The sequence below is a fragment of the Macaca thibetana genome, chromosome X, assembly GCF_024542745.1.
Source record: "Macaca thibetana thibetana isolate TM-01 chromosome X, ASM2454274v1, whole genome shotgun sequence".
Classification (NCBI taxonomy): Eukaryota; Metazoa; Chordata; class Mammalia; order Primates; family Cercopithecidae; genus Macaca; species Macaca thibetana.
The window spans coordinates 2,184,801-2,212,166 of NC_065598.1; the positions used below are offsets into that span (position 1 = coordinate 2,184,801).

The following is a 27,366-nucleotide window of genomic DNA, read 5'->3' on the forward strand; positions in this document are numbered from 1 at the left end:
CTAAAGACGCCTCCCGCCTGCCATCCTGAAAGCCACCAAAGCTGTGTTGGCTGCACTGGTGGTGACCAAAGTCATACACAAACTTGACTTTGTCTTCGTTGACTGAAACGATCTGTATGAATTCGGGGGTGGTGTGGAACGCTCCCGACAGACCCCAGGGTTTCCCGATGGGGATTCGGGGCCAGTGGAAGTCAGAGAGGTTCCCTGCAACTTTGGCGTCTCCGCAGGCCCTTCCCGAGCCCTGATCCAGCAGAGTCGTGGGGCTGACGTAGCCGTTGGGTGCTCCCCAGGACTGCGTGTTTCTGGATCTGGGGCACCTTCATTTCCCCATTTCCCGGGTGGCAACTGGGTACCAAAAGCAGAAGCAGGTTTTTGGAAAATGAGTCATTAGGTCCCAAAGAGAACCTATTCCAGGCCGGGCGCGGTGGCTCAAGCCTGTAATCCCAGCACTTTGGGAGGCCGAGGCGGGCGGATCACAAGGTCAGGAGATCGAGACCACAGTGAAACCCCGTCTCTACTAAAAATACAAAAAATTAGCCGGGCGCGGTGGCGGGCGCCTGTAGTCCCAGCTACTCAGGAGGCTGAGGCAGGAGAATGGCGGGAACCCGGGAGGCGGAGCTTGCAGTGAGCCGAGATCGCGCCACTGCACTCCAGCCTGGGCAACAGCATGAGACTCCGTCTCAAAAAAAAAAAAAAAAAAAAAAGAGAACCTATTCCAGCATGGACTGGATAACCCTCTTGAGGACCATCCTGAGAAATTCTGACGTCTGCTGTTACACCATGAAATAAACGGGAGACCTCCTCGGGAAAGGGGAAGAAAAGTGGTGGCTGGTGTCCGCCGTGGCTGAGAACTTGAACCAGCAGCTCCAACGAGTGACATAGAAAATGACATATAGGCCGGGCGTGGTGGCTCTCGTCCATCATCCCAGCAATTCTGTGAGGCCGAGGTGGGCAGATCACTTGAGGTCAGGAGTTCAAGACCAGCCTGGCCAACACAGTGAAACCCTGTCTCTGCTGAAAATACAAAACAATTAGCTGGGCGTGATGGTGCACGCGTGTAATCCCAGCTACTCGGGAGGCTGAGGCAGGAGAATTCCTGGAACCCGGGAGGTGGAGGTTGCAGTGAGCCAGGATCGCACCACTGCACTCCAGCCTGGGCAACAAGAGCGAAACTCTTGGGAATTTGAGACCAGACTCTGAAACATGGAGAAATCCCATCTCTACCAAAAATACAAAAGTTAGCCGGACGTGGGGGTGTGCCCCTGGAGTCCCAGCTACTCGGGAGGCTGAGGTGGATCACTTGAGCCCTGGAGGTTGAGGCTGAGTGACCAATGACTGCGTCACTGCACTCCAGCCTGGGTGACAGAGCAAGACCCTGTCCCTAAAAACTAAAGAAATATTGGCGACCGGGCATGGTGGTTCCTGCCTGTCATCCCAGCACTTTGGGAGGCTGAGGTGGGCGGATCACCTGAGGTCAGGAGTTCGAGACCAGCCTGGCCAACGTGGTGAAACCCCGTCTCTACTAAAAATACAAAAATTAGCCGGGCGTGGTGGCGTGTGCCTACAATCCCAGCTACTCGGGAGGCTGAGGCAGGAGAATCGTTTGAACCTAGGAGGCGGAGGTTGCAGTGAACCAAGGTGGTGCCACTGCGCTCCAGCCTGGGCAACAAGAGCGAAACTCTGTCTCAAAAATATATATATATACACACACATATATACACACATATATGTATATACACATATACACACACACCATATATACACACATATATACACACACATATACACACGTATATATGTATATACACATGCGCACACATATACACACATACACACACTATATATATACACACACATACATACACACATACACTATATACACACACATATATGCGCACACACACATATACACACATACATATACTAGGCTTTGGTGTGAGAGCAGCCGAGGGGCTGCCTGGCTTGCACAAGGCAGGCTGGCCCCTAAGTGGGTTGTTGTCACTGTTCGTAATTAGTGAGCTGTGAGAGGTCAGTGTTTCCCTGGGTCTGTAAGGGGCCCAGACGCCACAGCAAGGAGAATACAGAAATAAAAAAAAACATATTTCGGGCTGCCGTGGTGGTTCCTGCCTGTCCTCCCAGCACTTTGGGAGGCTGAGGTGGGAGGATCACTTGAGGCCAGGAGTTCCAGAGCAACCGGGCCAACAGAGCGAGAGCCCATCTCTATTTTCTTTTTTTTTTTTGAAATAAGTCTCACTCTGTGACCCAGGCTGGGGTGCAATGGCAGGATGTCCGCTCACTGCAACCTCCGCCTCCCGGGTTCAAGCGATTCTCCTGCCTCAGCCTCCCGAGTAGCTGGGATTACAGGCACCTGCCACTATGTCCGGTTAATTTTTGTATTTTTAGTAGAGATGGGGTTTCATCATGTTGGCCAGGCTGGTCTTGAACTTTTGAACATGTGAACCGCCCGCCTCGGCCTCCCAAAGTGCTGGGATCAGGCGTGAGCCACCGCGCCCGACCACCCCATCTCGATTTTAAAAAAAAAAGAAAGAAAAAGAAAACATATTATCGGTCCTATGATCCCCAATATTTGGCCCCAACAAAGTCACGGTACTTGGAAGCAGGGGGTGAAACTTCAGCCCCCGCGTCCTGAACCCCCACGTCAGCACCAAAGCAGCTTCTGGTTGAGAGCGATGACGTCCCCGACAAAGCTGTCCGCTCCGATGAAGTCGCCCGCGATGACGTTGGTGCACCGTGAGCCTGGCCCCGGGTGCTGCTCTCGGACCCACGCGCTCAGCCGGGGAAGGTTGGGCAGCGTCATCTTCTCCAGGGACTCGGACGGGTGCGCCAGGACGTACTGCAGGTTCTCCGTGAGGTTGGTGCCGGCCACGAACAACCCTCCTGCAACAGGGCGGTGGGGGGACGGGTTTACACCGTCAGGTGCCTCACCTGCCCGTTGATCCCCTTAGTCACATGGTTGGACGTTCAGATCTCAGGAATTCGAGTTGGAAAGCATCACATCCAACAAGGAAATCAGGGGAACTTCGGTGGTGGGTGGGGCCGGGCGTGGTGGCTCACGCCTGTCATCCCAGCGCTTTAGGAGGCAGAGGCAGGCAGATCACCTGAGGTCAGGAGTTTGAGACCAGCCTGACCAACATGGAGAAACCTTATCTCTACTAAAAATACAGAATTAGCCAGGCGTGGTGGCAGGTGCCTGTCATCCCAGCTACTCGGGAGGCTGAGGCAGGAGAATTGCTTGGACCTGGGAGGCGGAGGTTGCAGTGAGCCGAGATCACACCACTGCACTCCAGCCTGGGCAACGAGCGAAACTCCGTCCCCCCAGAAAAACAAACAAACACGTGGTGGGTGGTGAACAACCCCAAAGGTATCCACGTCCTAACCCCACGTGGGAGACAGAATAATGGACCCAAAGATGTCCACGTCCTAATCCCACGTGGGAGACAGAATAATGGGCCCAAAGATGTCCACGTCCTAATCCCACGTGGGAGACAGAATAATGGCCCCAAAGATGTCCGCGTCCTAACCCCACGTGGGAGACGGAATAATGGCCCCAAAGATGTCCACGTCCTAACCCCACGTGGGAGACGGAATAATGGCTCCAAAGATGTCCACGTCCTAATTCCCACGTGGGAGACGGAATAATGGCCCCAAAGGTATCCACATCCTAATCCCACGTGGGAGACGGAATAATGGCCCCAAAGGTATCCACATCCTAATCCCACGTGGGAGACAGAATAATGGCCCCAAAGATGTCCACGTCCTAATCCCACGTGGGAGACGGAATAATGGACCCAAAGGTATCCACGTCCTAACCCCACGTGGGAGACGGAATAATGGACCCAAAGATGTCCACGTCCTAATCCCACGTGGGAGACGGAATAATGGCCCCAAAGATGTCCACGTCCTAATCCCACGTGGGAGACGGAATAATGGCCCCAAAGATGTCCACATCCTAATCCCACGTGGGAGACAGAATAATGGCCCCAAAGATGTCCACGTCCTAACCCCACGTGGGAGACAGAATAATGGCCCCAAAGATGTCCACGTCCTAATCCCACATGGGAGACGGAATAATGGACCCAAAGATGTCCACGTCCTAATCCCACGTGGGAGATGGAATAATGGACCCAAAGATGTCCACGTCCTAATCCCACGTGGGAGACGGAATAATGGCCCCAAAGGTATCCACGTCCTAATCCCACGTGGGAGACGGAATAATGGACCCAAAGATGTCCACATCCTAATCCCACGTGGGAGACGGAATAATGGGCCCAAAGATGTCCATGTCCTAATCCCACGTGGGAGACAGAATAATGGCCCCAAAGATGTCCACGTCCTAACCCCACGTGGGAGACGGAATAATGGCCCCAAAGATGTCCACGTCCTAATCCCACGTGGGAGACAGAATAATGGCCCCAAAGATGTCCACGTCCTAATCCCACGTGGGAGACGGAATAATGGCCCCAAAGATGTCCACGTTCTTATCCCATGTGATACACAGAGAAGAATGCTGTTGTCTGAGGCACTAAGTCTGTGCCGTCTGTTATGAGGCTTACGGAGAGGGCTGACATTGACCAGTGATTCTCTAAGTGGAGCCTCTGCAATAATTACAAATGCACATGTTCGGTCTCCACGGAGATCTGCTGAGCCACCATCTCTGGGGGCAGAGGGATGCGGTCTGCAAGCTGTGTTTGCAGAAGCTGCCCCAGACGTCCGTTCCAGTGCCCCGGTGTGGACCAGCTGGACTGACTCCTCAGCCAGAGACAGCAGAGTCAACAGACGTTTATGGCCAAGTTCTCTGAGTGGTTTTTAACGGTTATTTCTACGCTGGGCACGGTGGCTCACGCCTGTCACCCCAGCGCTTTGGGAGGTTGAGACCAGGGGATCATCATGTAAGGTCAGGAGTTCAAGACCAGCCTGACCAACCGGCTGAAACCCTTTCTTTTTTTTTTTTTTTTGAGACGGAGTCTCGCTCTGTCTCCCAGGCTGGAGTGCAGTGGTGCGATCTCGGCTCACTGCAAGCTCCGGCTCCCGGGTTCACGCCATTCTCCCGCCTCAGCCTCCCAAGTAGCTGGGACTACAGGCGCCCGCCACCTCGCTCGGCTAGTTTTTTGTATTTTTAGTAGAGACGGGGTTTCACCGTGTTAGCCAGGATGGTCTCGATCTCCTGACCTCGTGATCCGCCCGTCTCGGCCTCCCAAAGTGCTGGGATTACAGGCTTGAGCCACCGCACCCGGCCGGCTGAAACCCTTTCTCCAGTAAAAACACACCAAAAAATTAGCCAGGCGTGGTGGTGTGCCCCTGTAATCCCAGCTCGGGAGACTGAGGCAGGAGAATCACTTGAACCCGGGAGGCGGAGGTTAAAATGAGCCGAGATCGCACCATTGCACTCCAGCCTGGGTGACAGAGCAAGACTCTGTCTCAAAAAAAAAAAAAAAAAAGGCCAGGTGTGGTGGCTCACACCTGTAATCCCAACACTCTGGGAGGCCGAGGCGGGCGGATCACCTGAGGTAGGGAGTTCGAGATCAGCCTGAGCAACATGGAGAAACCCCGTCTCTACTCAAAATTTAAAAATAAAAAAATTAGCTGGGCGTGGCGGGAGGCTGAGGCAGGAGAATCGCTTGAACCTGGGAGGCGGAGGTTGCAGTGAGCCGAGATCGCGTCACTCCACTCCAGCCTGGGCGACAAGAGCAAGACTCCGTTTAAAAATAAGAGACATGGCCGGGCGCGGTGGCTCAAGCCTGTAATCCCAGCACTTTGGGAGGCCGAGACGGGCGGATCACAAGGTCAGGAGATTGAGACCATCCTGGCTAACACGGTGAAACCCCGTCTCTACTAAAAAATCTAAAAACCTAGCCGGGCGAGGTGGCGGGCGCCTGTGGTCCCAGCTACTCGGGAGGCTGAGGCCGGAGAATGGCGGGAACCCGGGAGGCGGAGCTTGCAGTGAGCTGAGATCCGGCCACTGCACTCCAGCCTGGGCGACAGAGCGAGACTCCGCCTCAAAAAAAAAAAAAAAAAAAAAAAAAGAGACATTCCTGAAGTCTAATCTGGTTCACCTGTGAGGGCGAGAGACCAAGTTGACAAAAGCTGCTCCTCTGCCCGGCCGGTGAACTGGGTTTTACGTTGACCCCGTGGGATGCAGCAGGACCGAGACGGCCGCACCTGCCACCATCCCCTCAGGGAGGACCTTCCTTCCTCCAGCCCTCGGGCTCCTGCCAGTGCTGCCTGCACCTCACAGCCCCTCGGTGGCTCTCTTACAAAAATTGTGAAATTCACACACTAGAAAGTTACCTTTTTTTTTTTTCCAAGACGGAGTCTCGCTCTATCACCCGGGCTGGAGCGCAGGGGCGCGATCTCGGCTCACTGCAAGCTCCGCCTCCCGGGTTCCTGCCATTCTCCTGCCTCAGCCTCCCGAGTAGTTGGGACTACAGGCGCCCGCCACCTCGCCCGGCTAATTTTTCGTAGAGACGGGGTTTCACCGTGTTAGCCAGGATGGTCTCGATCTCCTGACCTCGTGATCCACCCGCCTCGGCCTCCCAAAGTGCTGGGATCACAGGTGTGGGCCACCGCGCCCAGCTGACACGAGGAGTTTGAGACCAGCCTGGGCAACACAGTGAGGCCCCTTCTCTATAAAAGAATTAACTAAAAAAATAAAGAGTGCGTTCACATTGTGCAACTCCGACCTCTCCCTAGTTTCAGAACATTCTCATCGCCCCAAAAGGGAGACCCCGTTTCCGTGAAGTGGTCCGTCCTCATTTCCCCTCCCCAGCCCCCGGCAACCTACTCATCCTCTTTCTGTCTCTGCATTGGCCTGTTCTGGGCATTTCGTGTAAACGGATTCACACACTATGTGGCCTTTTGTGTCTGGCTTCTCTCACTGAGCGTGATGTCCTCAAGGTTCATGCCCATCAGAGCCTCGTTCCTTTTCATGGCTGCATAATATTCCACAGCGTGGATGGACCACACCTTGTTGATCCCTCCTCCCACCAATGTATGTGGACTGCCTTCTCCCTGGGTGCTTTTTTTTTTTTTGAGACGGAGTCTCGCTCTGTCGCCCAGGCTGGAGTGCAGTGGTGCGATCTCGGCTCACTGCAACCTCCGCCTCCCGGGTTCAAGCGATTCTCCCGCCTCAGCCTCCCGAGTAGCTGGGACTACAGGTGCCGCCACCACGCCCGGCTCATTTTTTGTATTTTTAGTAGAGACGGGGTTTCACCGTGTTCGCCAGGATGGTCTCGATCTCCTGACCTTGTGATCCGCCCGTCTCTGCCTCCCAAAGTGCCGGGATTACAGGTGCAGGCTTAACCACGCCCAGTTCCTGGATTCCTTTTAAATTGTTTTCAGTCCACGTGGACCCGGCCTCCGGCAGGGCGTCCAGGAGGCTGTGTGGAATCCACCCCCAGCAGGCGCGCCCTGGTACCTGGGCGGCCGCAGCTCTTCATGGTCTCCAGGTAGCGGATGAGGGCCTCGGTCTTCGCCGTGTTTCCCCACCAGTAGGGGATTCCTGGCCACAGCTCGCAGTGCCGGCCCAGGGAGCTCTCGTCCTCGTAGGAGACGATGACCTGCTGTCCTCGGGACCACAGCTGCCGCAGCGTCGGCAGCTCCTGCAAGGGACCAGAGTTAAGGGTGCGGGGGAGAGAGGAGAGCCGGGGATACGGGGGGCACCCGCGAGAGAGGAAGGCCGAGAAGTGTGGACGCCGGAGAGGGAGGACGGCCCGACACGTGAGTATAAACCGAAAATGAAATTCTGGCCGGGCGCGGTGGCTCAGGCCTGTCATCCCAGCACTCTGGGAGGCCGAGGCGGGTGGATCAGCTGAAGTCAGGAGTTTGAGACCAGCCTGGCTGATGTGGTGGAACTCCGTCTCTACTAAAGATACAAAAACTAGCAGGGCGCGGTGGCTCACGCCTGTCATCCCAGCACTTTGGGAGGCCGAGGCGGGCGGATCACAAGGTCAGGAGATCGAGACCACGGTGAAACCCCGTCTCTGCTAAAAAACATACAAAAAATTAGCCGGGCGCGGTTGTGGGCACCTGTAGTCCCAGCTACTCGGGAGGCTGAGGCAGGAGAATGGCGTGAACCCGGGAGGCGGAGCTTGCAGTGAGCCGAGATCGCACCACTGCACTCCAGCCTGGGCGACAGAGCGAGACTCCGTCTCAAAAAAAAAAAAAAAAAAAGATACAAAAACTAGCCAGGCGTGGTGGTGTACGCCTGTCATCCCAGCGACTCGGGAGGCTGAGGGAGGAGAATCGTTCGAACCCGGGAGGCGGAGGCTGCAGTGAGCTGAGATCGCGCCACTGCACGCCAGCCTGAGAGACAGAGCGAGACTCAGTATCGAAAAAAATTTTTCTTTTATTTTACAAATGTTTTAAAAGGAACATTTGTAGCCAGGAACAGACGTGCACACGGGGGGCCCCGCGTACAGAACGGGGCCGGCACGTGTCTCTGCCGTTCTGAGGCTGCTGCCTGGGCTCCTGGGGAAACCACACGGACCCTGACCGGGGGTGGGGGCTCCATGGAGCCAGGAAGATGCTGTGTGTATGTGTGTGTGTGTGTGTGTGTGTGTATATATACTTTTTTTTTTTTTTTGAGACAGTCTCCCTCTGTCGCCCAGGCTGGAGTGCAATGGTGCAATCTCGGCTCACTGCAACCTCCACCTCCCGGGTTCAAGCCATTCTCCCACCTCAGCCTCCCGAGTAGCTGGGATGACAGGCACCTGCCACCTCGCCCGGCTAGTTTTTTGTATTTTTTAGTAGAGACGGGGTTTCACCGTGTTAGCCAGGATGGTCTTGATCTCCTGATCTCATGATCCGCCCGTCTCGGCCTCCCAAAGTGCTGGGATGACAGGTATGAGCCACCGCACCCGGCTGGCACTGCACACATTTCCAAACCCGTCACGGGAAGCAGTTCTCACCAGGGTCCCTCCCGCACTGCGGGAGAGCCGGGAGCCCCGTTTAGCAGCTTCGCCTGCTACAGGAATCATCGCGGCACCCACACCCGGGGCGTGGCAGACGGAGTCTGAGGGTCACGATCCCCCTGCCCCGGGACAGACGTGGGGACGTCCTTCCCCCTCCTCACCCCACGAGGACACAGCATGTCCCCGAAAATATTCTTGATGCAGGCGACCAGGTACTCGTGCAGGTCCTCGCTCAGCCCCTCGAAGTTCCTGCAGGCCAGGATGACCACCTCACGCGGGTGCCGCTCCAGCCACTCCGAGATTTCCGTGAGTGTGTCCTGGGGAGGGCGGGGGGCCGGACTGAGTCCTGCATGACTCTAACACGGGGAAGGCCGGGCACGGTGGCTGACACCTGTCATCCCGGCACTTTGGGAGGCGGAGGCAGAGGCGGGCGGATCACCTGAGGTCAGGAGTTCGAGACCAGCCTGGCCAACACAGTGAAACCCCATCTCGACTAAAAATAGAAAAATTAGCGGGGCACAGTGGCACACGCCTGTCATCCCAGCTACTCGGGAGGCCGAGGCAGGAGAATTGCTTGAACCCGGGAGGCGGAGGTTGCAGTGAGCCAAGATCGTGCCACTGCACTCCAGCCTGGACGACAGAGCAAGACTCCATCTCAAAAAAAAAAAAAAAAGCAACAAAGAAACCCCCGTCACGGACTCCCAGGGGTCAGCGTCTCCTGTCTGGGTCTGCAGGTGACGTCCCCATCCCATTAAAGGCCGAGCATCTCCTGTCCAGATCTGCATGTGGCTGTTTCGTCCCCACGGGAGCTTGGCCACCTCCGGCTCTCCCCGTTGCGTCCCCCTCAGCCCGGCCGCACCTCCACCAGGGCCGTCGTGTACACCATGTGGACGAAGTGCAGGTTCTTCTCCGAGCCCTCCAGCATGTGAGCGATCCGCAGGTCCAGGTACCGCACCCCGGCGTCCAGCTGCTCCGTGACGTCCAGCGCCTGTGGACAGAGGCTGCCGTCAGGTCGGCCTGGCTGAGCGCCGCGCCTGGGGGCTCAGGGACGGGCTGTGGGATTGTCCACCCACACGTCCTGCTGTCCAGGGGGACGTGGACGTTGAAACAACAGCTGTTTGTTGGTGCTGGGAGCTCTGCAGCCACGGGGACCTGCATTGGGAAAACCTGATCTCCGGGGACCTGGCCTCTTTCAGCAGAGCCTGCGAGACTCTGTCCTGGGGAAGGGCACCTGCCCCCGCCCTGACACGGGTCTCACCCACGTCCCTGCAGGTCCCCAGTCACCCTCTTTCCAGCTGTCACCAGAAGGGGCTGCAGTTGGGGCAGAAATAAGGAGACAGGCCGGGCACACGGTGGCTCACGCCTGTCATCCCAGCACTTTGGGAGGCCAAGGCGGGCGGATCACGAGGTCAGGAGATGGACACCATCCTGGCCAATATGGTGAAACCCCGTCTCTACTAAAAACACAAAAAACTAGCCGGGCGTGGTGGCGGCGCCTGTAGTCCCAGATACTCGGGAGGCTGAGGCAGGAGAATGGCTTGAACCCGGGAGGCGGAGCTTGCAGTGAGCCGAGATTGTGCCACTGCACTCCAGCCTGGGTGACAGAGGGAGACTCCGTCTCAAGAAAACTAAAATAAAATAAGCAAATAAAACAGTGTTCCCCTCTCCTCTGCCTTTGGGAAGGGGGCTCTGGGTGGACAGCAGGTTTTGGTTTTCATCCTGTCTCCCTGGCTGGGATAGGGGCTGTGTTTTGCTGCAAAACCCACAGTCACCATCTGCCTCCTGAGCCCACAGGGCACCACTCAGACCCTACCTGGGTGACGGACCATTTCAGCACCACGGGGCGCGTGATACAGGGGAAGGCCTTGTTCAGCAGCTGCAGCAGCCGGGACTCCTCGTGCGAAATGGGGGACTTCTTGTTCAGGCAGTAGGTCATGGTGTCGTGGCTCCCTGAGAGCAAAGCACACGCGGACATGTCACCATCGGGCCCGTCCCTGCCACCTGCTGTGAGGTGCTCGGCCGCCCGCCCACAGCACGGGCACAGGCATGGCGGGAGGGGTGGACGCCGTCTCCCAAAACTCATGTCCCCTGGAACCTGGGAACGGGATCTGTGTGGAAACCGGGTCTCTGCAGATATCATGAGGTTGAAATGAGATCATCCTGGAGTAGGGCAGGCCCCAAATCCAGTGACAAGTGTCCATGTAAGAGACAGAGGAGGAGACACAGACACAGAGGAGGAGGCCACGTGGAGACGGAGGCAGAGACTGGAGTGATACGGCCACAAGCCCAGGGGATGCCTGGAGCCCCCAAGAGCTGGGAGAGGCAGGAAGGATCCTCCCCTAGAGCCTCCAGAAGGAACTGAACACAATTTAAATGACTTGAGTGGTGATCACCAAAAGAGCTGTTCAAGTCCTAACCCCCCCAAGAACCTGTTTGGAAATAGGGTCTTTACACATGCAATTGAGTGAAGGCTCTCAAAATGAAATCATCTTGGCTTTGTGGTGGGCCCTAAATGCAATGACAGGTGTCCTTAGGAGACACAGACCCAGAGGAGGCCACGTGGAGACGGAGGCAGAGACTGGAGTGATGCGGCCACAAGCCCAGGGATGCCTGGAGCCCCCAGGAGCTGAGAGAGGGAGGAAGGACCCTCCCCTCGAGCCTCAGGAGGAAGTGTGCTCCTGCCCATATCTTGTTTCAGATTTCTATACCTAGAACTGGGAGAAAGTAAATTTCTGTTGTTTGCCGTCTCCTAACGTGTGGTCACTTGTCATGGGAGCCGCAACAAACACAGATCTTTGTGGAGTCTGACTGATGGCTGACGTTTGCATTTGCTGCCTATGACACGTAGTTGTTGTTAAGATACGTATATTTAAATGTATACAAATACATTTATGAATATAACATTTAAATATCAACGTAAATATTGTGTATATACAGATATGTATATATCTGTATATATACAACTGAAAATGTATATGTATATATGTATATACATATATACATGTATATATACACATGCACATATATACATACACATATACACACATACACACACATATACACATATGCACATACATATATATACACCTATACACGTATACATGTATATATACACATGCACATACAACATACATATATATACACATACACACACATACACATATGCACATACATATATACACATATACACATATACACGTATACATGTATATATACACATGCACATACAACATACATATATATACACATATACACATTCACATATATACACATATGCACATACACATATATATACGCATATACACATATACGCATATATATACACATACATATACACATATATACATACACGTACATATACACATATACACATAGCTGTATATACATATACAAAGATATACATGTATATGTACTCATATGCACACATGTGTACACACATAGCCTCATGTGTTCACACGTCTGTATATGTGCATGTGCATATATGTGTGCATAAGTACAAATGTGTATACATTGTGCATGTGTATGTGCCTTATCTACATGTGTCCATGTGTAGGTATATGTGTACATGCACATATACCTGTGCGTGTGCATAGGGGCAAGCGTCTATACATACGTGTATGCATATGTGTCTATGTGCAATGTATGTACATGTTTGTGGACGCATATGCATGTATGTGTATGGATACCTGTGTGTGCATATGTGCAACGTTACATATGGATATACACGTGTGTGCATGTGTAGGTGCACCTGTGCATGTGTGTGTTCATGAATATGCATAAGTATGTGTGGACACATCTGCACATCTGCATGCATATGTGTGTGAGCCTACATCCATGTAGACATGTGTGCATGAGTATGTGTGAGCCTCTGTCCATGTATACATGTGTGTGTACATGTGTGTGCTTATGTGCATGTATACATGTGCCTGCATGGGCCTCCATGTGTATGTGTGCTTCCATGTGCATATGTGTGGGTACGTGCATGTGTGCATACGTGTGTGCATGTATGTGTTTATAGGTGTATGCATGTGTGTGCATTTATGTGTGTTTGTGTGCGCATGCATCTGTGTTTCCATGTGCATGTGTGGGTATCTGCATGTGTGTGTGCATGCATGTGCATGAATGTGTGTGTACGTGCCTGAGTGCATGTGTGTATGTATTTGTGTGTGCATGCATGTGTATGAATGTGAGTGTACGTGCCTGAGTGCATATGTATTTGTGTGTGCATGCATGTGTATGTTTCCGTGTGTGTGCACATGTGTGCATGCGTGTGTGTGCATGCACGTGTGCCTATGTGTCTATGTGCATCTGTGTATGTGATATGGTTTGGCGGTGTCCACACCCAAATCTCGAACTGTAGCTCCCACAATTCCCAGGTGTCATGGGAGGGACCTGGTGGGACGTCACTGAATCTTGGGGTGGGTCTTTCCCATGCTGTTCCTATGACAGGAAGTCTCTTGAGATCTGATGGTTTCAGAAAGGGGAGCTCCCCGGCATACGCTCTCGTCTGCCACCAGGTAACCCGTGACTTTGCTCCTCATCCACCTTCTGCCGTGACTGTGAGGCCTCCCCAGCCAGGTAGAATGGTGAGTCCATTAAACCTCTTTCTTTTATAAATTACCCAGTCTCAGACATGTCTTTCTTCGCAGGGTGAGAACAGACCAACACAGTATGCACGTGTGTGTGTGTCTGTGTGTATGTGTGCATATGTGTGTCCGTATGTGTGAATGTGTGTGTGTGCATATGTGTGTATGTGTGCATATGTGCACGTGTGCATGTGTGCATAGATGCCTGTGCATACGTGTGTACATGTGTGCATGCCTCTGTGTGTCCATGTCTGCGCATGTCCATGCCTATGTACATATGTGTACGCACGTCAGTGTGATTTGCAGGATTTCCCCACACCCAGGATTGCTCCTACAGCCAGCATCTCCACTGGGGAACGCAGAGGTAACAGCCCCCGCCCCACCCCACCCCACCCTCACCTGGGATGGAGAGGTGGTGGAGAGGCACATCCCAGAGCTGGGGACACAGTGCCGACATCCAGTCCTCGTTCGCATTTCTGCAGCGCAGGTTGGAGAAGCTGCTGGAAGTGCTCACCTGCCCGCCCATCGGAGGTGAACCCTGGGCAACCTGAGGAAGAAGAAGAGGAGAGAGAGATTTTTTATGGTTAAAGTTGTGCTGCTTACACAGGGGTCATGGCTTCCCCTGGGAGGGGCTGGGGTGGTGGAGAGTGTGGGGTGGAGATCAGACTTCCTGAGAAAGGGGAGAGAGGGGCCGGGAGCGGTGGCTCACGCCTGTCATCCCAGCACTTTGGGAGGCCGAGGCGGGCGGATCGCGAGCTCAGGAGTTCAAGACCAGCCTGGCCAACATGGTGAAACCCCCTCTCTACTAAAGATACAAAAATTAGCCAGGCGTACTGGCGGGGACCTGTAGTCCCAGCTACTCGGGAGGCTGAGGCACCTCGTGATCCACCTGCCTCGGCCTCCCAAAGTGCTGGGATGACAGGCATGAGCCATCACTCCTGGCCTTCTCCCTTCCTTCTTTGTTGCCTAATAAATTCTCCGTTCCTTAAAACCACTCCACGTGTGTCCACGCCATGTCATCTAAACTGGCGCGAGACCAAGGACCCGGGTGTCCCTCCAGTCACCGGAGCCGTAGCAGTTTGGTGCATTGGCCGGGAATTCATTCACGAGAGCGGTGAGGATGGGACGAATCTCACCCTCAGATCTGTCCTTTAATCTCAGGGTTGTCGTCCAGCTATCCTACCGCAAAGCTTTCCTTCTTCCCTTCCTTCTCTATCCGCGGTCTCTCTGTCGAATGCACGGGAATTTTTACAGCCTAGGGAAGGAATCCTGTTGGGCCACACCAGGAAATGCTGTCGACCAGGGATACAGCTCAGGCTTCCAGGAATACGGTTCTCTCCTTTCCCCCTAAGTAAAGTTACTTGGTACTAATTCTCTAGCAGGTGCATGGTATTTCCTTTTTTTTCTTTTTTTTTGAGACGTTGTTTCGCTCTTTTTGCCCAGGCTGGAGTGCAGTGGCGCGATCTCAGCTCACCGCAACCTCCGCCTCCCGGGTTCAAGCGATTCTTCTGCCTCAGACTCTCGAGTAGCTGGGATGACAGGCACCTGCCACCACGCCCGGCTAATTTTTGTATTTTTAGTAGAGACGGGGTTTCTCCATGTTCGTCAGGCTGGTCTCGAACTCCCGACCTCAGGTGATCCACCCACCTCAGCCTCCCAAAGTGCTGAGATGACGGGCATGAGCCACCGCGCCCGGCCAGTGCACGGTATTTCTAAGTCAACAGCGTCCCCTAGTGGGAACAGAAATCCTCTTCGTGGCCGGGCAGCACTTTGGGAGGCCGAGGCGGGCGGATCACGAGGTCACGAGTTCGAGACCAGCCTCACCGACATGGTGAAACCCCCGTCTCTAGTAAAAATACAAAAATTAGCCAGGTGTGGTGTCACACACCTGTAATCTCAGCTATTCAGGAGGCAGAAGCAGGAGAATCGCTTAAACCCGGGACGTGGAGTGAGCCGAGATCACGCCACTGCACTCCAGCCTACTGACAGAGCAAGACTCCGTCTCAAAAAAATAAATAACAATAATAATAATAGGCACCAGGAGGAGGCACAAAAGAAAAAGAGAAACCTCAGGAGAAGGACAAAGCCTCTAGCAACAGCTTGGCAGGCTTGCAAACTCCAAGATCTCCCCAGGTGCATCCGGTAGTTGCTAAAAGTGTGGCAGGCCAGGACATTTTAAAAAAAGGAATGGCTGGGCGCGGTGGCTCAAGCCTTGTAATCCCAGCACTTTGGGAGGCCAAGACGGGCGGATCACGAGGTCAAGAGATCAAGACCATCCTGGCTAACACGGTGAAACCCCGTCTCTACTAAAAACTACAAAAAACTAGCCGGGCGCGGTTGTGGGCGCCTGTAGTCCCAGCTACTCAGGAGGCTGAGGCAGGAGAATGGCGGGAACCCGGGAGGCGGAGCTTGCAGTGAGCTGAGATCCGGCCACTGCACTCCAGCCTGGGGGACAGAGCGAGACTCCGCCTCAAAAAAAAAAAAAAAAAAAGGAATGGCCGGGCAGCAAGACAGAGTCACCTCGCTCCTGCCCAGCCTGTGGTGAAAAGCAGTGGGGACAGAACTGCTCCCAGAGTGGGAGGTCAGTGGGTGCAAACCCCCTGCTCCAGTGGCTCCAAATGCCATCACAGCACACGGCCCCGGGCGATTCCGGAAATGGAAGGAAAACAGACCTCCTTCTAAACACTAGAGCCGGCCTCCCTCCTTTGTCCTCTCTCCTTTCTCCTCCCTCTTCCAGGCCTCCCCACTTCCTATAAGGGGCATCTCAGGAAAAACTCTAATCCAATCATTTTCTCAATCTGAGTGGTAGTTAGGAGGACCTATTTACATACGTTTCCAAGCCACTGTCATGCCAGCTCTACTGTCATGAAAAGCCTCCAAGTTAAGCCTAGGAAATAACTGTTTCCACTGCACACAATGTGCCAGGACGACTGCCCTCTAGGGACAGCTCTTAGCCAGCAAACAGCCAGTAAAGCAAGATAAGCAAAGTCACTCTCCGGAGACTCAAGAGCTCAATTAGCTGACAGCTCTTATAAAAGCACTTAAATTACGCCAGGGAAACGTAGCTAACGTGGATGCTGATTCCTTGGACGCTTTCCTGATTATCCATGCTCATGCTGCCATTCAGAAGGAAAAGCATTTTCTTACCACGAATGGATCTCCTATAAAATATCACCAGGAAGGTAGGGCGCGGTGGCTCACGCCTGTCATCCCAGCACTTTGGGAGGCCGAGGCGGGAGGATCACCTGAGGTCGGGAGTTCAAGACCAGCCTGACCAATGGGATGAAACCCCGTGTCTAGTAAAAATACAAAAGTTACCTGGGCGTGGTGGCGGGCGCCTGTCATCCCAGCTACTCAGCAGGCTGAGGCAGGAGAATCGCTTGAACCCGGGAGATGGAGGTGGCAGTGAGCTGAGATTGCACCACTGCACTGCAGCCTGGGCAAGAAGAGTGAAACTCTGTCTCAAAAATATAGACAGACAGACAGACAGAGATAGAGAGATAGCTATAGATATAGAGAGATAGATATAGATATAGAGAGAGATGATAAAGAGAGAGATATATATAGACAGATATATATAGATAGAGATGATAGAGAAGATAGATAGATAGATAGATGATGGAGATAGGTAGATAACAGATAGATAGATGGATAGATAGATAGATAGATAGATAGATAGATAGATAGATAGATAGATAGATAGATAGATAGATAGATGGATAGATAGATAGATAGATGATGGAGATAGGTAGATAACAGATAGATAGATAGATGATGGAGATAGGTAGATAACAGATAGATAGATAGATGATGGAGATAGGTAGATAACAGATAGATAGATGATGGAGATAGGTAGATAACAGATAGATAGATGGATGGATAGATAGATAGATAGATAGACAGACAGATAGACAGACAGACAGATAGATAACCTCACCAGGAAATTAGCAGATCATTATTCTCAGTTTTTCTTCCAGGAGAGACAGCAGGGATGTATTGTAACATCAAAAGGGAACAGACAAAGTAGCCCAAAGGAAAGAGATTAGCTGATCAGGCGGCCAAATCAAAGGCAAGGAAGCCTCAAGGCAGTAACACACTTCCAGCCCTTCTAATCCAGGAGGACTCCATAAAAGAAACTAAACCTCAGTATTCCACTACAGAAATAGAGAAAGCCCCTTCTCAAGGGTACGCTTGTCAGCTGTTGGGCTCCAGTCAGGATGGCAAACTCTATTTGCCAAGCTGCAGCCAATGAAGGTTTTGGTTTTTGTTTTTTGAGACGGAGTCTCACTCTGTCACCCAGGCTGGAGTGCAGTGGTGCGATCTCGGCTCACTGCAACCTCCACCCCCTGGGTTTAAGCGATTCTCCATCCTCAGCCTCCCGAGTAGTTGGGAGTACATGCGCCTGCCACCATGCCTGGCTAATCTTTTGGGTTTTTTGTTTGTTTGTTTGTTTTTTAGTAGAGATGAGGTCTCATCATGTTAGCCAGGATGGTCTCCATCTGCTGACCTCGTGATCCGCCCGCCTCGGCCTCCCAAAGTGCTGGGATGACAGGCGAGAGCCACCGTGCCCAGCCAGAGTTTCGTAAAATCCTTCACCAAAGCTTTTCACTTGGGAGAGGATAAAACGTATCAATGTGCTCAGAGATTTGTTTTCAGACAGAAAAACCTCTCAACTGGGTAAGCATGTAACCTCTCTAGCTCACTTCCAACAAAAATTAACCCAAGTACCAGAACGGCAGCCCCAGGAAATAAAAGCACCTTTATCTCACCCAGGAAATCTGGTGTTAGTGAAAACTGTCATCTCTCTCCTTCACTAAGCCAAGCTGGGAAGAGCCCTAACCCTGTTCTTCTCGAACCCGCTCAGCAGTGAAAGATACTGGAATGAACGCCTGGATACATCACGCTCAAGTCAAAGTCTGACTCGCTGAGGGCACAAGCCCTGACAGTTCAGAGGAATGTCCTGAAAAATAGGGGATCTTAGGCCGGACGCGGTGGCTCATGCCTGTCATCCCAGCACTTTGGGAGGCCGAGGCGGGTGGATCACGAGGTCAGGAGTTCAAGACCAGCCTGGATAAGATGGTGAAACCCCATCTCTACTAAAAATACAAAAATTAGCCAGGCGTGGTGGTGGGCACCTGTAATCTCAGCTACTCAAGACGCTGAGGCAGGAGAATCACTTGAACCCAGGACGCGGAGGTTGCAATGAGCCAAGATCGCACCACTTTACTCCAGCCTGGGTGACAGAGCAAGAGTCCATCTCAAAAAAAAAGAACGGAAAAAGAAAAATACGAGATCTGAAGCTAAACCTCATTAAAAAAAAAACAGCTGGGCATGGTGGACGCGGTGGCTCATGCCTGTGATCCCAGCACTTTGGGAGGCCAAGGTGGGTGGATCACGAGAGTTCACGAGTTCAAGACCAGCTGGCCAGCACGGTGAAACCCTGTCTCTACTAAAAACACAAAAATTAGCCGGGCGTGGTGGCGGGCGCCTGTCATCCCTGCTACTCGGGAGGCTGAGGCAGGAGAATCGCTTGAACCCGGAGGCAGAGGTTGCAGTGAGCCGAGATTGTGCCTTTGCACTCCAGCCTGGGTGACAGAGTGAGACCCCGTCTCAAAAAAAATCTGAGGTTCCTTCCCAGGACTGTGATGGTACCGGAAGGGAACGTGGAAAGCGCATACAGGACCCTAAACGGAATCCTCACTATGGATGGGCTCACGGAGGACATTAAACGCATCAGCTGTATTATGAGAAGTGACAAGATCAACTTCTTGAGGGGAAAGAATCAGGCAGATCCGTGGCAGGGCTGCTGAGGCCCGTGAAGGGACCATCTCTTTTCTTTGTACAATCCCATTTCCTGTTACCCTCTACAATAAACTCAATCACACGCTGGCAAAAAAAAAAAAAAATCGGGACCAGACCGGGCACCGTGACTCACACCTGTAATCCCAGCACTTTGGGAGGCCAAGGTGGGCGGATCTCCTGAGGTCAGGAGTTCAAGACCAGCCTGGCCAACACGGCGAAACCCCAACTCTACTAAAAATACAAAAATTAGCCGGGCGTGAGGGCAGACGCCTATAATCCCAGCTGCTCAGGAGACTGTCACGGGAGAATCACTTGAGCTCGGGAGGCAAAGGTTGCGGTGAGCCGAGACGGCGCCACTGCACTCCAGCCTCGGTGACAGAGTGAGGCTGTCTCAAGAAATAAATAAATAGGTCATGCTGGGTGACCCACGCCTATAATCCCAGCAATTTGGGAGGCTGAGTTGCGTGGAACATTTGAGGTCAGGAGTTCAAGACTAGCTTGGCCAACATGCTGAAACCCCGTCTCTACTAAAAATACAAAAAAAATTAGCTGGGCAGTAGTGACATAGCCTGTAGTCCCAGCTACTCGGGAGGCTGAGGCAGGAGAATCACTTGAGCCTCTGGGAGGTGGAGGTTACAGTGAGCGGAGATTGCACCACTGCACTCCAGCCTGGGCAACTGAGTGAGACCCTGTCAAGAAAGAAAGAAGGAAAGGAAGGAAGGGAAGGAAGGGAAGGAAGGGAAGGAAGGGAAGGAAGGGAAGGAAAGGAAGGAAGGAAGGAAGGAAGGGGAAGGAAGAAAGGGAGGGAAGAAAGGGAGGGAAGAAAGGGAGGGAAGAAAGGGAGGGAAGAAAGGGAGGGAAGAAAGGGAAGAAAGGGAGGGAAGGAAGATGGGGTCTTGCTATGTTGCCCAGTCTGGTCTGGAACTCCCGGACTCAAGAGATCCTCCCATCTCGGCCTTTCAAAGTGCTGGGATTCTAGGTATGAGCGTCTGTGCCCGGCCTGCTTCATAACTTTAATCCTTAACTGAGTAAATTAACTCCTGGGCCTTCTGTGCACACACACAGAACAGAAAAAACTGCATCTGTAATGCAGGTGAAGTTGGAAAACGGGGCTTGAGAATCTTGCACATTAGGTGGGAAGAAAGCCCCATTCTGGGCTGCATATTAAATTACTGTGGGGCCGGCCGGGCGCGGTGGCTCTCTCCTGTCATCCCAGCACTTTGGGAGGCCGAGGTGGGTGGATCACCCAAGGTCAGGAGTTCGAGACCAGCCTGGCCAACATGGTGAAACCCCGTCTCTACTAAAAATACAAAAATCAACCAGGCGTGCTGGCACGCACCTGTTATCGCAGCTACTTGGGAGGCTGAGGCAGGAGAATCACTTGAACCCGGGAGGCGGAGGTTGCAGTGGGCCGAGATGTCACCACTGTGGTAAGAGTTATTAAGACATTATTTTAGACAGATGGAGAGGAAAAGGGGGCTGGGGGCGATGGCTGACGCCTGTACTCCCAGCACTTTTGGAGAACGAGGCCGGTGGATCACCTGGGGTTGGGAGTTCAAGACCAGCCTGACCAACATGATGAAACCCCGTCTCTACTAAAAATACAAAAAATTAGCCAGGCGTGGTGCCACATGCCTGTGACCCCAGCTAATTGGGAGGCTGAAGCAGGAGAATCGCTTGAACTCGGGAGGCGGAGGTTGCAGTGGGCAGAGATGGGGTCACTGTCCTCCAGCCTGGGCAACAAGAGTGAAACTCCCCCATCTCCAAAAAAAATTTAAAAAGGAGGGAAAGAGAGGAAAAGGGGTCCTTGGAAGGTGTTTTTGCAGCTCCCAAAAACGTTTCTTGTCTAGCGTGAAAGCCCCGGCTCTCAGACCCCGCTGGGCAACCCTTAATAGGCAAATGCGAGCCGTTAAAGCTGGGCGCTGTCAACACGCCGATTCGATTCCCACCGTTGCCGTCTTGCCGTCGCCCCCACCTGTGCCTGACGTCCCGGCCGCCCCCACACGTTCCCGCCCTCCCGGCCGCCCCCACATACCGCCATCATGGCCGCCCCCACACGTTCCCGCCATCATGGCCGCCCCCACCTGTGCCTGACATCCCGGCCGCCCCCACACGTTCCCGCCCTCCCGGCCGCCCCCACACGTTCCCGCCATCCCGGCCGCCCCCACACGTTCCCGCCATCATGGCCGCCCCCACACGTTCCCGCCATCATGGCCGCCCCCACCTGTGCCTGACATCCCGGCCGCCCCCACACGTTCCCGCTCATGGCATGTGCCGACATCCCGGCCGCCCCCACACGTTCCGCTATCATGGCCGCCCCCACACGTTCCCGCCCTCCCGCCGCCCCCACACACCCGCCATCATAGCCGCCCCCACACGTTCCCGCCATCCTGGCCGCCCCCACCTGGTCCCGCCCTCCCGGCCGCCCCCACACACCCGCCATCATGGCCGCCCCCACACGTTCCGCCCTCCCGGCCGCCCTCACACGTTCCGCTATCATGGCCGCCCCCACACGTTCCTGACATCCTGGCCGCCCCCACCTGGTCCCGCCATCCCGGCCGCCCCCACACATTCCTGACATCCCGGCCGCCCCCACACGTTCCTGACATCCCGGCCGCCCCCACACGTTCCCGACATCCCGGCCGCCCCCACACGTTCCTGACATCCCGGCCGCCCCCACACGTTCCCGCCCTCCCGGCCGCCCCCACACGTTCCCGGCCGCCCCCACACGCCGCCAGCCGCGTAGAACATCATGGCGCCTGTATTTGCATATGACGGGGCTGGGCTGGGCGGGCCACGTTTTTCGCGGGCTACGTGAATGACAGGCCTGGTCAGACCAATCCGCTGAGCGCTATGCAAATCAGCCACGCCTCCTCCAGGCGCCGCGTTACCCGGGCTGGTCTCCTCCCTCCTCCCTCCGCTTTGGAGCCCCCGGTCCCTCAGTCTCCCTCCGGGGGAGCTACTTCCTTTTCCTTTCCCCCTTGTCGCCTTTTTTTTTTTTTTTTTTTTTTTTTTTTTTTTGAGACGGAATTTCGCTCTGGTTGCCCAGACTGCAGTGAAATGGCGCAATCTGGGCTCCCCGTCGCCTCCGCGGTGCCGGGATCCCAGGCCTGAGCCACCTGCCCGGCCCTCCCTTCCCTTCTTGCCTGTTAAACGCTGCGCTCCTTAAAAACCACTGCACGGGTGTCCGTGTGGCCTTATTTAATTCCACTGGAGAGGAAGAACCTGGTGTTCCTGCACCACCAGAGCGTATCACCACTGCACTGCAGCCTGGGCGACACAGCAAGACTCGGCCCCCCCAAAAAACACATATATGTATAATATATAATATATGTTTATTATATATAAATATATAATATATAATATATGTTTATTATATATAAATATATAATATATAATATATGTTTATTATATATATATAATATATATGTTTATAATATATAAATATATAATATATAATATATGTTTATAATATATAAAATATATTATAAATATATATACAATATTATATAATACTATATAAATCTATAATATATATTATAATTTATATATAAAACCATATAATTTATATATAATTTAATTATATATGATGTAAATATATATTATATAAATATATATTTACATTAATATATAAATATGTTATATAAATATATACAAATATATATTACATAAATATAATAATATCATTATATATTTATATAATTTTTATGTATTAATATAATATATAATTTAATATATATTACATAAAATTTTATATATACTATATAAATGATATATATTATAAATATGTGATACATAAATTGATATGTAAATATATAAAATATAAATACATATAAATATATAAAATACAAATATATAATGCTGAAAATAAGGGAAGAGACTTTTCATAAGGGCATTTTAGAAAGCTTGTAAATTCTTTCTCTGCCTCTGAACTGTATATAACTTTTTGGGTTTTTTCTTTTTTTTTTTTTTGAGACGGAGTCATGCTCTGTCGCCCAGGCTGGAGTGCAGTGGCCGGATCTCAGCTCACTGCAAGCTCCGCCTCCCGGGTTCACGCTATTCTCCTGCCTCAGCCTCCCAAGTAGCTGGGACTACAGGCGCCCGCCACCTCGCCCGGCTGGTTTTTTGTATTTTTTAGTAGAGACGGGGTTTCACCGTGTTAGCCAGGATGGTCTCGATCTCCTGACCTCGTGATCCGCCCGTCTCGGCCTCCCAAAGTGCTGGGATTACAGGCTTGAGCCACCGCGCCCGGCCGGGTTTTTTCTTTTCTTTTTAAATACAGAGTTTCAGTCTTATTACCCAGGCTGGAGTGCAATGGCGTGATCTAGGCTCACTGCAACCTCCGCCTCCCAAGTTCAAGCAATTCTCCTGCCTTAGCCTTCTGAGTAACTGGGATTACAGGCGCCCGCCACCACACCTGGCTAATTTTTCTATTTTTAGTAGAGACGGGGTTTCACCATGTTGGCCAGGCTGGTCTTGAACTCCTGACCTCAGGTGATCCACCCGCCTCAGCCTCCCAGAGTGCTGGGATTACAGGCGTGAGCCACTGCGCCCAGCTGTATGTACGATTTTTTTTTTTTTAAAGACAGAATTTCACTCTTGTTACCCAGGCTGGAGTGCAATGCCGCGATCTTGGCTCACTGCAACCTCCACCTCCCAGGTTCAAGCAATTTTCCTGCCTCAGCCTCCGGAGTAGCTGGGATGACAGGCGCCCGCCACCACGCCTGGCAATGTATTTAAGATTTTTCAGGGCTAAATCAGCCGGTTGAGAGTTTCACGACTCTGCAATGTTCCCTGGTGGACCAGGGGCCTCCTCTTAGAAATAAGACCTGGAGGGGCCAGGCGCGGTGGCTCACACCTGTCATCCCACCACTATGGGAGGCTGAAGCAGGCGGATCACGAGGTCTGGAGTTTGAGACCAGCCTGGCCAACATGGTGAAACCCCATCTCTACTAATAGTACAAAAAGTAGCCGGCCGTGGTGGCGAACGCCTGTAATCCCAGCTACTCAGGAGGCTGAGGCTTCAGAATCGTTTGCACCCGGGAGGCGGGTGCTGTGGTGAGCCGAGATCACACCCCTGCACTCCAGCCTGGGTGACAGAGTGAGACTCTGCCTCAAAAAAAAGAAAAAGAGGCCGGGCGCGGTGGCTCACGCCTGTAATCCCAGCACTTTGGGAGGCCGAGGCGGGCGGATCACAAGGTCAGGAGATCGAGACCACGGTGAAACCCCGTCTCTACTAAAAATACAAAACATTAGCCGGGCGCGGTTGTGGGCGCCTGTAGTCCCAGCTACTCGGGAGGCTGAGGCAGGAGAATGGCGTGAACCCGGGAGGCGGAGCTTGCAGTGAGCCGAGATCGCGCCACTGCACTCCAGCCTGGGCGACAGAGCGAGAGTCCGTCTCAAAAAAAAAAAAAAAAAAAAAAAAAAGAAAAAAGAAAAGATAAAAGAAACGGGACCCAGAGGAAGGGAAGACGCCCAGGCCTCCTGGGGAAAAGGAGACAAACTTCAGCTCAAGCTGCAGACCCACCTTGGGCCCCAGGCACAGGGGGACTTCGGAATTCGAATTGTTGATCTTGAGCCCAGAATGAAAGGCCTGGTCTCTCCCTGGGCCGCAAGAAAGGACGAGATCCTTTGGGTCTGCAGCTCCTGGCGGCTGCCCGTGCTGCCTTCTAGGCCACTCTCAGGCACGGCTTCCCAGCTGGCTGCAGGTTTTGTTTTTATTTACATCTTCCCAAAATCCCTTCCTCCCAGACCCAGCTAACTTGATAAGCTCAGGCCTTCCCGGCTGCCAGGACTGGGCGGGCGGGAGGGAGGGAGGGAGGGAGGGTCCCCAGAGCCTGCAGGGCCCAGGAGGAGGAACCCATTATTTATCAGCTCAGCCTCAGTCTCTTTCTTCAAGACTAGCAACCACACCTGTGCTGTGGCTCTGGGTCCCCAGGAGGGTGCTGGCCCCTTCTCTGCAGCCGTGCAGTGATCTGCCTGGAGCAGCCCAGGAGGGCCGCTGTGAACCTCCGGATGCCCAGGGTCCCAGGGCCGCAGGGTGGAGGGGAGGTTAAAATGCAGGTCTGGGTGGGGCCCAGCGGCTCAGGCCTGTCATCCCAAACACTTTGGGAGGCTGAGGCAGGTGGATCACCTGAGGTCAGGAGTTCGAGACCAGCCTGGCCAACATGGTGAAACCCCGTCTCTACTAAAAACACAAAAGTTAACCAGGAGTGTGGCAGGTGCCTGTCATCCCAGCCACTCGGGAGGCTGAGGCAGAAGAATCCCTTGAACCCGGGAGGCGGAGGTTGCAGCGAGCCGAGATGGTGCCACTGCACTCCAGCCTGGGGGATAGAGCCAGACTCCCATCCAAACACAAAAAACCTTCATCTCCACACCCTCTTTTTTTTTTTTTTTTTTTTTTTTTTTGAGACAGAGTCTGGCTCTGTCGCCCAGGCTGGAGTGCAGTGGCCGGATCTCAGCTCACTGCAAGCTCTGCCTCCGGGGTTTACGCCATTCTCCGGCCTCAGCCTCCCGAGTAGCTGGGACTACAGGCGCCCACCACATCGCCCGGCTAGATTTTTGTATTTTTTTAGTAGAGACGGGGTTTCACCGTGTTAGCCAGGATGGTCTCGATCTCCTGACCTCGTGATCCACCCGTCTCGGCCTCCCAAAGTGCTGGGATTACAGGCTTGAGCCACCGCGCCTGGCCCACACCCTCTTATCTTAATGCAGATATTCCTTTCTACGAATAACTCCTCTGTGTGTGTGTGTGTGTGTGTGTATGTGGAGACACAGGGTCTTGCTCTGTTGCCCAGGCTGGAATGCAGTGGCACGATCTCAGCTCACTGCAGCCTCCGCCTCCTGGATTCAAGTGATTCTCCTGCCTCAGCCTCCAGAACCGGTGGGATAACAGGCCCCTGCCACCATTCCCAGCTAATTTTTCACATTTTTAGTCGCGAGTGGGTCTCACCGCGTTGGTCAGGCTGGTCTCGAACTCCCGAGTTCAGCTGATCCGCCCGCCTCGGCCTCCCAAAGTGCTGGGATGACAAGCTTGAGCCACGGCGCCCGGCCTAATAAGAGCTCTTTCAACCAATTGCCAGTCAGAAAAATTTTAAAATCTAGTTATGACCTGGAAGTCCGCCTCGCCGCCCGTCGAGCTGTCCTGCCTTCACACATTTAACCCGTCAGGCCTCTGAGCCGAACCTCAGTCATTATCACCCCCGTGACCTGCACGTACACGTCCCGGAGGCCTGCAGGAGCCGAGAAGTCGGGAGCAGTCAAAGCAAAGAACGACACAGAAGTAAAACAGCCAGTGCCTGCCTTCACTGAGTAACTGAAATTACCACGTTTTCCTATTGTGACTCGTCCCTGCCCTACCTTAGCTGATCCATCGACCGTGTGCCGTTCGTCTTCTCGACAATGAGTCTTAGGAGCTGTCCACCGTGCACCTTGTAACCCCTTCCTCTGCTAACAATAAATAACCGTGGGGAAAAGAAAGAGGGATCAGACTGTTACCGTGTCTACAGACATAAGAGACTAGCTGGGCGCGGTGGCTCACGCCTGTAATCCCAGCACTTTGGGAGGCCGAGACGGGCGGATCACGAGATCAGGAGATCGAGACCATCCTGGCTAACACGGTGAAACCCCGTTCTACTTTTAGCCGGGCGCAGTTGTGGGCGCCTGTAGTCCCAGCTACTCGGGAGGCAGGCAGGAGAATGGCGTGAACCCGGGAGGCGGAGCTTCAGTGAGCCGAGATCGCGCTTCCAGCCTGGGCGACAGAGCGAGACTCCACCTCAAAAAAAAAAAAAAAAAAAAAAAAGAGAGACTCCATTTTGTTCTGTCCTCACAGAAATTCTTCTGCCTTGAGATGCTGTTAATCTGTAACCCTATAGCCCCAACCCTGTGCTTGCAGGAATGTGTGCTCCCTGTGCTTGCAGGAATGTGTGCTGTGTTGACTCAGGGTTTAATGGATTTAGGGCTATGCAGGATGTACTTTGTTAAAGAAGGGCTTGAAGGCAGTCTGCTTGGTAAAAGCCATCACCGTTCTCTGATCTCGAGTACCCAGG

General features: G+C 53.1%; 1 protein-coding gene across 18 annotated transcripts in view; it reads right to left on the reverse strand.

The window, feature by feature from the left end:
• Positions 1 to 2,223: 2,223 nt before the first annotated feature.
• The window catches only part of LOC126946852 (PI-PLC X domain-containing protein 1), a 29,075-nt gene continuing 3,932 nt past the window's right edge, over positions 2,224 to 27,366 (reverse strand). Inside the window, exons 1-9 of one of the 18 annotated variants that reach the window (XM_050777549.1) lie at positions 21,982 to 22,018; positions 21,598 to 21,652; positions 21,403 to 21,441; positions 13,916 to 14,063; positions 10,744 to 10,880; positions 9,790 to 9,918; positions 9,092 to 9,247; positions 7,436 to 7,619; positions 2,561 to 2,898 (exon numbers count right to left, since the gene is read on the reverse strand). In XM_050777549.1, coding sequence (XP_050633506.1) covers positions 2,660 to 2,898; positions 7,436 to 7,619; positions 9,092 to 9,247; positions 9,790 to 9,918; positions 10,744 to 10,880; positions 13,916 to 14,063; positions 21,403 to 21,441; positions 21,598 to 21,652; positions 21,982 to 21,983 — 1,089 coding nt within the window. In that variant the 5' untranslated portion in view covers positions 21,984 to 22,018 and the 3' untranslated portion in view covers positions 2,561 to 2,659. Of the gene's footprint in view, positions 2,899 to 7,435; positions 7,620 to 9,091; positions 9,248 to 9,789; positions 9,919 to 10,743; positions 10,881 to 13,915; positions 14,064 to 14,652; positions 15,169 to 16,834; positions 17,094 to 21,225; positions 21,333 to 21,353; positions 21,383 to 21,402; positions 21,493 to 21,520; positions 21,574 to 21,597; positions 21,653 to 21,897; positions 22,019 to 24,845; positions 25,705 to 26,677; positions 26,790 to 27,366 lie in introns of those variants that run through there. The other 17 variants (XM_050777552.1, XM_050777547.1, XM_050777551.1 and 14 more) reach the window with 17 other exon arrangements.